Source organism: Perna viridis, chromosome 5 (genome assembly GCF_037379345.1).
Source record: "Perna viridis isolate PV_CMFRI_1.1 ecotype Kerala chromosome 5, ASM3737934v1, whole genome shotgun sequence".
In the NCBI taxonomy this organism is placed as follows: domain Eukaryota; kingdom Metazoa; phylum Mollusca; class Bivalvia; order Mytilida; family Mytilidae; genus Perna; species Perna viridis.
In genome coordinates, this window is record NC_142449.1 from 18716661 (window position 1) to 18727974 (window position 11314).

Here is an 11314-nt window from a genome sequence, read left to right on the forward strand (position 1 = left end):
GAAGGGAAGAATTAACAACTAAGTAACACATGTATACTCCTGTTTCGGCTAGGGGGTTAGGGGGCAATAACTGATCATGCCATTATGTTGACTATATAATGTGACTTACTGGTTCCATTGCCACTGACCATACCATTTCCACTGAAGGTACCAGCTTGTTGGGTAAACTCACATACTGGTTGTTTACAACACTGTCCGGGGGTCTGTTCTAAGTGACAAACTTGTGGCAATACTGTGTAAGATGGGCACCTGAAACCAAAACAAATGGATGTTTTCAGAAGAATTATCAAAAAGATTTAGACCCTTTTGTTATATAAAGCCACAAAAAAGCAGACATTTAACCAACAAAAATTGTATATATACAAAAGAGTCTACATGCTTCAATCAGTGATCACTTAGGACAACAATAAATGCATGTCTATTTCTTGTTACCAAGTATTCCAGGTCAGTAGGTCATGATATGTTTTTCATTATATTTTTTTAAATGTACTTGGATTTTTCCTGATGATGAATACATTCTTAAAAAGATAATTAATACAATCTCTTAGATATAACTGTGCTAGCCCCCATATTTGTGATACCACTACAACAGGAGCAGAGATTTTCTTGATAAAACAAACCTAGGTCAGAACTAGACACAAGCAATTTCTCAAATGTGGAACAAATTTTGTAACAGGAACAATATCCAGGTTGGTCTGGTAACAGGAGACAGCAATGTCTTTTTTTTTTGCATTACATATACTTTGAGAAAAAACGTATCAAATTATCAAATAGTATGAATGGTGTGTCTGGATCTTGGATAGTATAAATGTTATATGGACACACAATCTTATTTCTATTGTTGCCTTATTTTGATTGTAATCCAATAATCCTTACAATTGTTCACACTGGTAGGTTCCCTGTTGAGCATTGGTACATGTACACTGGTAGTCACAGCCATCAGCCCATGACTGGTCTTGGTAGTATTGTTTACCCTTGTAAACACATACATCTAAAGTGAACATACAGAAGGCCATTACAGAAGACAAAATTACAATAACATTTGTATGTAGAAAAAGAAATATGTGGGTGTATTAATGTTTATAAATACATGGAAAGTGATCAAATTTAAGGGGAAATACTTTCTAAATGCAAGTTGAAATTCGATTTTGCTAGTAGAAATTATTTCCACTTGCTAAAATTTGCTGGTAAAATTCTATGTCATATTGGTAAAGTCCAAAAATAACCCAAAAAACTTCAAATCTAGCAAGTGTAAATTTTCGGTACTTGCTAAATTTAACTAGTGGAAAAAATTCTGAAATTCAATCCCTATATATATGTATACATGTATATAAATAATGCATTATGAATTCCATTATACATGTATATGTAAATGTTGATTCCAGCATGAATTATCAGCCTTACAAATGATTTACCTATCCAAACCTGAATTATCAGCATTACAAATGATTTACCTATCCCAACTTTAATTATCAGCATTACAAAGGATTAACCTATCCCAACCTGAATTATCAGCATTACAAAGGATTTACCTATCCCAACCTGAATTAACAGCATTGTTCCTATCCAAACCTTAACACTCAGCATTACAATGGATATATCTGTCCCAACCTGAACATTGAACACCAGTGTTCTAGGACTCCATTTTCCTGTCACCTGGGGCAAGTGTAATTTTGGTGTGAAAAGTTTATTATTATGCCCACTTTCCCTTTTGTAAGTAGAAAACTTGAATGTTTGAAGGATTTGTTGAGTTCGGAAAACAGACTTTATCTGGGGGAAAGTTAATCTTTATTTGAAGTTTTCTAGAGAAAATCTAAAATTTATAAAAAAATCCTAGAACATTAAACACTACAAAAATGCACCTATCGGAACCAGAACACACAGCCTGACAAGTGATTTAACAATCCAAACCTGAATACTCAGCATTACATATGATTTACATATCACAACCTGAACGCTTAGCATTAAAAATAATTCACCTATTCCAAGTGCATTTTGACCCTTTCCAGAGGACTCAAATTTCTGTACAGTTGGGTTGAAGTTACAGACTGGTTCCAAGCAGCATCCACCTTGTTTTCTAACAAGGGTACACATTGATGGAAGGTTGTAATAAACTGGACATCTACAAACAGAACAATAAATATATAGCACTGAGCTGGGAATACTAGTCATTCCTAGACAGGTCATTTTTGGACAAGAATGCAAACTCCAGTACAGGAACATTAAAATGTTAGTATTTACAGGTACATGTATACAGCAAAATGTGAACAAGAAATTCTATTTCAGGGCTAATTACATTTTTTAGTAAATTTCTGATCCTGAAGCTTGATAATATAATATCTTGGTTGAGTGTGGTCCATCTCAATTCATGCCAGTTAAAGATTTTAGTATTATTGAAATTAGTTTTTGTTCAGATAAAATGGGGTAAAAAAACTTGTAGCAGCGTACATGTTACATGTTACATGTACATGATACCATCTAGACTGGTCAAAGATCTGAAGATCAAGTTTCCAACAAGAAGTGTGATACTCCAAGAAATGGACGTCAAACTGGCAATTTTACAGTCTTTGATCTTTACAAAAAACCAACACATGTGGCTTGTCAAAACTTGACATCCCTGTACTATGATCATCAGAAGGAACAATACAAACAATTGGTTGTCATGGATACCAGTATCCAAAATAAGATCACTAATGTATGTGTATGTACATTGTAATTAGTTATATGGTTAAATCTTTATGACCATCACCACTTCTAATTTGGTAAATCATTCTTTTTAATCACTCATCTTATTGGGCATGCTATAAACAAGACTCCAATGCCTCCTGTCAAAAATGTAACTTTATAGCTAAGACCAACCTGTTGTAACACTGGTATTTTCCACTAGCACCATCCTGACATACACATTCATAATCACATCCATCATACCATTTTTCTCCTGGGCTGTGGACCTTACCCTTGTAAGCACACTGATTGTCTAAAAACAAGATATTTTAAGTGAATAACAGCCTAGCCTCATTGTTATGCATACGGTCATATCAAAGCCATATACATTTATATACATGTAAAACTATAATTGTAGCATGATTTTGAACTTAACAGGTCTTTTAAATTATAAACCAACACCATGATGTTGTGTAACCCCTTCCAAAAACATTGAAAAAAGTGTGATGTTCTGTGAAGTATCCACTCTTTGAGACGTTGATTATTGTATAATTTTGACCAATTATTACAGTGTCCCATCAAGACTCAGACAACGTAATATTCCAATTTTGTTTTTAAAATGTTTATATATAAGAATTTGCTACGAAATAAATGAAATAAATAGAAAGCATAAAAGATGAAAACATATTCTGAGTCATCCACTTTTCATACAGGAAAGTCCCTACTCTTTCTGATATCACATTGCCTATGAGGTAAAACTTGAATATTTCATTGCAACAAAAATAGGAGGGAAGAATTTAGATCTGCCATTGGATTTCAGGATCGGATCATTATACAATTTGTTTTTAAGCATGAATAACATGCATGTAAAAGTAAATGTATAATGTATCTAACCAAATAAAATCTAGCTTTTAACGAGATAGCAAAACGAAAACCGTAAATCGTTACCCTACAAACCTCCATTCAAATTGAGGTAAAAACTGTCGGGGAGTGAAACGAACAAACAGGTAAATTCGTCCAATACTTGCTTTGTCCCTTCATTTAATTGAGTCAAATACTAATAGGACGTTAGAATTTTATTCCAAAAAGTACAAACGGTTAATACTTACATGTGATTTGCACAGTTATAAAAAATATGATAAATATTATTTCAAAATAAGAGATATGTATTTTTAAACACTCAATAAAACAATAAACAGACTAAAACGGTACTTACAGAATCCTCCTGTAACAGCTGTAACAGCTAAAAATAAAATATGATTAAATTAATGACAAAAGATGAATTATCAATGCTATTGTCAGTGTTCTGATACCAGTACTAGTTACTGTATACATTGTACATGTGACTCTACCGAGGAGCGGGTGGATCGGGCTTCTTAGAACTACGAAATTTTTACTCAATTTTAAGTATTATAGTATAAAAAACACATAAATAATTAATTTAAAATTATATTTAATAACACATGTAGATATATAATGAATATTTGTAAAAATCTCCGCCCTGATATTGTTACGTTACATTAAAGCGGACCTTTCTTCAAATTAAAAAAAAAATAAAACTTCAAGAAAGCTTTATAGTTGCTGATATATGGCAAGTAATGAACTAAAAGTATGAAACATACCAGGGACCTTTTCACAAAAAATCGTAAGTGTAAAATTATTCCTAAGTTATGATGTCATAATAGAGTTAAGTATTGTGACGTCACAACTTACGACTAATTTTACTCTTACGATTTTTTTGTGAAAAGGGCTGCAGGGACGTTTAATATCACACTATTTGATAAAACTGTATTTCAAATATACCCACTGGTAATTTTTTTCATAATTTTTTTTCAACTAACTGTTATTTACATTTTTGTATTCAAAACTATTTAAATCAAAATTACATTTCATATTGATCTAATATTCTTAGATATAAAATAACAAGATGTGGAGTACTTACAACACAGTCCACAATATTGTTTACAGTTGTCACCGGCCCACTTTGCGTATTGGGTACAAGCGGCTTTACCGTAGCTAGCACAGTCGCTGAGGACGTCGGAACATACCTGCTTTGGTACTGTGTAGGTGTCTGTAATAAGCAAAACAAATAATAGAATTCGATAGAGATTTGAATCATATTCGACGCCTACATTATGAATGCCATATTTACTTACATAGTTATCTTTTAATAACATGATAACAGAAAAAATTAATTAACTATAAACAATTATTGGTCACTAATCCATACTGAGATTGTTTTAATTTCTCGCGATAACGTGCTAAGAATGGTAAGTTATTTTCCAGTTAGAGCAAGAATTAATATACTCACATTCGCATTTGCCACAGAAAGCCTTGCAGTTCTCTGAAGCCCATCCTTGGTAGTCATTACATACTTTGGTGCCATACTCATGACAGTTATTAATCTTATCTTTACAATTCTGTTGTGCGTCTTTTGAATAAAAAAAATACATTTAACGATAAGTGACAATACATGCCAGTCCTTTTGCTATTACTTTGAAGTCCTTAACTAACTGTTGCATGGCACTTTACATCTTGAAATAACTTGATATGTGGTTTAGAACTCGGTGTGGTACTATTATAGTCTACATGCAACATATACATGTAGGTATTCGGTTTTTTTTTTAATATTTTGACAAAGAACGTTTTATTTCATCGATTAACATACAGTAACGGCCGATGTACAGAAAAAAATACTTCTACTCACGTGACTGGAAGTCGATTGATGATTGAACTGAAAAAAAAAGAAATGACAATATCAATTTACGATGAAATTCAGTTAGATATCATTCATTCGTCTAATAAATATTATGAACATGTTACGCAATGGCCTTTTGTGACACTAAAAGAACGACATATTTTAAACAGTTCACAATGTTCCGAAGTTTTACGCATTATTTCAATTTGATACTGTCTATGAGTCAGAAATAATAAACTTTAAATCCTTACCTCCACAAGCCATACTCATCAGTTGGTTTGAGACAGTTTCTAACTGATCATAGCTATTGACAGTAATCGTATGAGTAGCAGCCGGCTGGTCGACGATCTGGTTGAGTTCCGCCATATTTACACCAGAACCTACTCCTATTCCCAACATACCAATGTGAGACTGTCTAGCTTGGTTAGCTTGATTGATGGCAGCACTGACTTCTGCAGTTCCTCCGTCAGTAACCATTATGGCAATTCTGGGAACATTTGATCTGGCTCCACCTTGTGGGGAAAACATTGTTGTCCTAGCAAACTCTATGGCGTCTCCGGTATTGGTTCCTCCTCCTAGAAGCTGCATGCCGTGGATAGCCCTCATGATGTCATATCTATTATCATACATTCGGAGTGGAAATTCAGAGGAAGGTCTACTACTGTACTGTTCTAGACCAACATGGACTCCATCTTTTCCAACATTAAGTTTTGTGACGAAGTTTTTGATGAAGTTCTCTGTTTTCTCAAGGTTGAGTGTTCCTACACTACTGGAAGAGTCTACCATGAAGACAACATCCGCTTTCTGTAGACAGCCTATAACGTCAGTGACAGGAAAAAGAAGGGCGGTGAATATGAATCAATATGCTGTATAATGTTCTATGGTCTGTAATTTCCTAAGTTTATCACACACAATTTGGTTTTGAAGGAAATTATTTTTGTACGCAAAGATTACGAAAGGTCAATAGTTATATTTTTGTACTGTTTGACGTATGTAACTTAAATGCGTTCTCTACATAAAACAAAATGTTACGGAGCTAACTTATGCATGTCAGTATCTTAATTCTTGAATACTTGGTGGACAAAAGGAAAGAGTTATGAACGAAAGCAATGGCTATTGAACTTCAGTATGGTGAATGATTAAGATATACATACCGGTTGGTGGTGGGAGTAGATATTTGCTTTGCACCTCTGAAAAGTATAAAAATAACCTGGTGTTACATATTCAAAGGACAACTAATAATGCACTTACATATTGTTTTAATTAATTACTCTTTTTTCCGCAACTTGTTACATGTAGGGTTACAATGCCATTATCTTTGGTATCACTTAGAATGGTTAACTAAGAATCAACTCATTACTCTTTATAGTTAAAGCGAGTATGGACACCTTTGTAGCAATTTACTGTTTCGAAAGTGACAAAATTTGAGGTTAACTGACCATTACAGATCTTTGTGGCTAGAAGGTCAGACAGACTGTTGAGTGAGTTGAAGTTGTCAGCAGTGAGGAAATATCTTGAGTCTGGATTACTGGAAACAGATTTCAGCTCATCTGTATCAATACCATTACCAACGCCGACGGTATAAATGAGAATATCATTGTCTTTAGCTGTCTGGGCTTTTAGTTTAGTTATCTCCCTTGTTACTGACGGACCGTCCGTGACAAGTACCATAACGTGAGGAACACCACCTCTCGCTCCATGGTTCGGCATGAACGATGTTTGCGTGACATATGTAATGGCATCGCCTGTATCTGCCGATCCAGGTAAATATTTAATACCCGAGATGGCATTCAGTACGTCTGCCTTGGTGGCATAATTGTTCAAGAAGAACTGATTATGCACACCAGAACTGTACGTCACTGCACTTATTTGCACTTGATCTCGCCGTACATCTAAACTATTTACTGTGTTTTTAACAAAGTCCAGTTGTTTAGCAAAGTTTGTTTGTCCGACAGAATCAGAGGAATCTAACACAAAAGTTACATCTGCCTTTGTTGAACAACCTGAAAAACAACAAATATAATCTTTAACAGGTATAGAAATTTAAATATGTCGTTTTAATTATCAATTTAGATGAAAAAAAAAAACAAGTGACACTGCGCATGACATTATGTAAATGTATGTGTGACAGAAAATGTAGTTTTACACCGTGTAATCAATGTATGTTCCAGACAAAAACAAATTAAATATCACTCCAGCTAAGTATCATGGAAACGCGATACATGGTTGGAAAGCATGCATATTTTTATTTTTCATATTCTGATTAAAATGTCATAGTAAACAGAAATTAACATGTTATTTTTCATATAACCCCTGCTCTTAGGAGATAAAAATATATAGAATGTACTGTACAATTTAAAATCAAGGTAGATAACTCTGTAAATGACACTTAAATACAACCGAAACTGTTGAATTTTCAATATGGATTATCTCCTAAGAGCAGACAGATTGGAATAAATAATTATACATTTCATAATATAGACCTATAAAGCAACTTAATAACAAAAATAAAGTTGTGTAGCCTTTTTGGGGTGTATCACAATTTACAGAATTTGCATAATTCTTACAAAGACTGCTACTTAAATACTAGAAAATAAAAAAAAATCTTCGAGGGTAAAATCAAATGCTAAATGTAGATTTTTAAATTATGTTTGGCGTGATCACTTAAAGTGTCAGTTTCTGTGAGAATCAGGCAATGGGTGCAACATGGTATTAATAAAAACCATCATTTGACTATTTGCAACATCAGAATCAAGAAAAAAAGACAATATTTTCCATATCTTGTTGGTTCATGGAGTTTTAATTTCATTAAAATGCACTGAAAATGAACATTTCAAGGGCAGATAACTGTGTCTCTAACATTTTATTGAAAAATATCTGAGCAAATCCAGTGATGCAAAGATTGAAAATGGTCTTTTCAAAGAGAAGGTATCCTTGAATGATATTACAATGTCAGATCGGTGGGGTTTTGACACGCATGTTTCTGATTTTTCCCATTTTGCCTGATTCTTACGAACACTTACACTTACTATCCAAATATATTTTCTATTATTACTATACAGTTATGATTAACACCAACATACACTTCTTGTTTCACTAAAAACATCGATTTTATTTTTGTGATCCTAATAAGAGACTCGATCATATGTTACACAAGGATTTCTTGTTTTTGTACGCCTAAAAATATTATCAGCGAGGGATCTTAACAGGTGAAAGATAAGACTATCCTACATTTTCAGTACGCAGTTAAGGGCTATGTTCCACTAAATTAGATCTAAGGTCAAGTATTTCTAACTTCTTATCAGCTTATTGGTGATTATAATTGGGTAATGAAACATCGAAGTTCTTCTTAAGACTATCACATCAAAGTTTATCTTTTAAAGAATATTTCATTTAAACTGCTAAATTTAGCAATGCATGGACATCAAATCAAACGACAATTCAGGAAAAAAAAGTTACAATTTAATAATTAAACGTGCGAATTTCAATTAATTTTTTGTTTTTGAATATTTTATCGTGTTTTTCAAAGTGTTCATATAAGGTTTAGAAACTCCCTCAAATACAATGTACATATTAAACAAATTTACACAATCAAGTTATACAGTAGCCCTTACAGAGATAAAAAAAATCAGGACATGAGATATTAGTAAAACATATTCGTGACACTTAGATAAAAGAGTGTGGTTCATATGATAGAAGACATCTAACATTATATAATAAAATACTGACCTGCTGCATTCGAAAGCGTCACCGTCTGATAGACGGCGACTGTCCAAAGAATGAGCGCTATAGCGCTCCTCATCCTTTGTATTACGAAAAACGAAAATGAAGTTTCGAATGGAAACAACACTCTTATACCAAGGCGAACGTAAGCGTTTCTTGTGGTTGGTCAATCTCAATCAAGGACTTATATTGAAGAGATAAGGAGACAAGATCAGGTCAAACTATCTGACAGAAGGGACGCCTACAGTATACCAAATCTAGCCCGAGATAAAGAAAGCCATTCCCATGTCGCATGTCGCTGCTATTTTCGGAAACGCAGGTGAAAGATCAATATGTCCAGAGCTTTTCCGCGTATTGATAAGTTTCTGTGATTCATTATTTAAAGATAGAAGCTACAAGTTATTCGTTTTTTTTATCGCAGTTCAAAAGACTAGGTTTTGAAGAACAATGCCGAAGATGGTAACTATTGGGAAATGGACAAAATAATGCCAAGAATCCGTAAGATAAAAAACAAAACTAAGATTCCTAAAGATACAGAACAATGCCAATAATCCCTAAAGTACAAAACAATGCCAAGAATCCCTAAGAGGCAAAATAATGCCAAGATTCTCTGAGAGACGAAACAATGTCAAGATTCCCTGAAAGAGAAAAACAATGCCAAGAATGCCTTAGAGACAAAACAATGCCAAGAATCCCTAAGATACAAAACAATGTCAAGATTCCCTGAGAGGAAAATAATGCCAAGAATCCCCAAGGCACAAAACAATGCCTAGATTCCCGAACAGACAAAACAATGCCATGAATCCCTGAGAGACAAAACAATGTCAAGAATCCCTAAGGGACAAAGCATTGCCAAGATTCCCTAAGACACAAAACAATGTCAAGATTCCCTAACAGAAAAAAACAATGTCAAGAATCCCTGAGAGAAAAAACATGTCAAGAATCCCTAAGGGACAAAACAAAGTCAAGATTCGCTGAGAGTCAAACAAATCCCAATATTCCCTAAGAGACAAAACAATGCCAAGTATCCCTAAGATACAAAACAATGCCAAGTATCCCTAAGAGACAAAACAATGCCAAGTATCCCTAAGAGACAAAACAATGCCAAGAATCTTGGTTCATTTGATAATTATCATAACTGTTTCGTAACCGTGATGACCCGATTGTTTCTCAATTTAAGAAGCGCGGGTAATGTTTTCGCTGCACCAGATTCTTTCAATTTTTTAGCGATCTTTATCACATTGACACAAAACAATGTCATGATTCCCTGAGAGAAAAAACAATATCAAGAATCCCTAAGATACAAAACAATGACAAGATTCCCTAAGAGACAAAACAATGCCAAGTATCCCTAAGAGACAAAACAATGCCAAGAACCTTGGTTCATTTAATAATTATCATAACTGTTTCGTAACCGTGATAACCCGATTGTTTCTCAATTTAAGAAGCGCGGGTAATGTTTTCGCTGCACCAGATTCTTTCAATTTTTTAGCGATCTTTATCATATTGACACAAAACAATGTCATGATTCCCTGAGAGAAAAAACAATATCAAGAATCCCTAAGATACAAAACAACGCCAAGAATCACTAAGGGACAAACAAAGTCGAGATTCCCTGTGATGTCACAAATCCCAAGATTCCCTAAGAGGCTAAACAATGCCAAAATTTTCTGGGAGACAAAACAATGCCAAGATTCCCGAAGAGACAAAACAATGTCAAGAATCGGTAAGATACAAAACAATGTAAAGATTCCCTAAGAGAAAAAAAAACAATGCCAAGTATCCCTAAGATACAAACAATCACAAGATTCCCTGAGAGACAAAACAATGCCAAGCATCCGTAAGATACAAAACAATGTTAAGATTCCCTAAGAGAAAAAAAACAATGCCAAGTATCCCTAAGATACAAAACAATCACAAGATTCCCTGAGAGACAAAACAATGTCATGAATCCCTGAGAGACAAAACAATGTTAAGAATCCCCAAAGGACAAAATAATTCCTTAAATCGTGTTTACAAATTTACAAACGTCGAAATCACGAATTGAAGATTACTCTGAAAAAAAAAACCAAAAAAAACAAAAAACAAAACAAAACATAAAGGAGGTGAACCCAAGGAATCAACTGGACCCCCCCCCCCCCCAAATAAAATAAAATTAAAAAATAAAACAAAAAACAAAACAAAAGATAAAAATAAAACAGAGAAAAAACTCAAAATAAAACACAAACA

The 11314-nt window shown here is 33.8% G+C and overlaps 1 protein-coding gene across 2 annotated transcripts in view; it reads right to left on the minus strand.

Moving 5' to 3' along the window:
* Nucleotides 1-9246, minus strand: part of LOC148616380 (uncharacterized) — a 75997-nt gene extending 66751 nt beyond the window's left edge. For both annotated transcript variants that reach the window (XM_088583359.1, XM_088583360.1), the window contains exons 1-12: nt 9092-9246; nt 6802-7365; nt 6517-6552; nt 5614-6177; nt 5372-5398; nt 4976-5095; nt 4607-4735; nt 3881-3907; nt 2860-2977; nt 1980-2122; nt 877-991; nt 110-249 (exon numbers count right to left, since the gene is read on the minus strand). In XM_088583359.1, coding sequence (XP_088439485.1) covers nt 110-249; nt 877-991; nt 1980-2122; nt 2860-2977; nt 3881-3907; nt 4607-4735; nt 4976-5095; nt 5372-5398; nt 5614-6177; nt 6517-6552; nt 6802-7365; nt 9092-9164 — 2056 coding nt within the window. In that variant the 5' untranslated portion in view covers nt 9165-9246. The remainder of the gene's footprint in view (nt 1-109; nt 250-876; nt 992-1979; nt 2123-2859; nt 2978-3880; nt 3908-4606; nt 4736-4975; nt 5096-5371; nt 5399-5613; nt 6178-6516; nt 6553-6801; nt 7366-9091) is intronic.
* Between the last annotated feature and the right edge of the window lie 2068 nt (nt 9247-11314).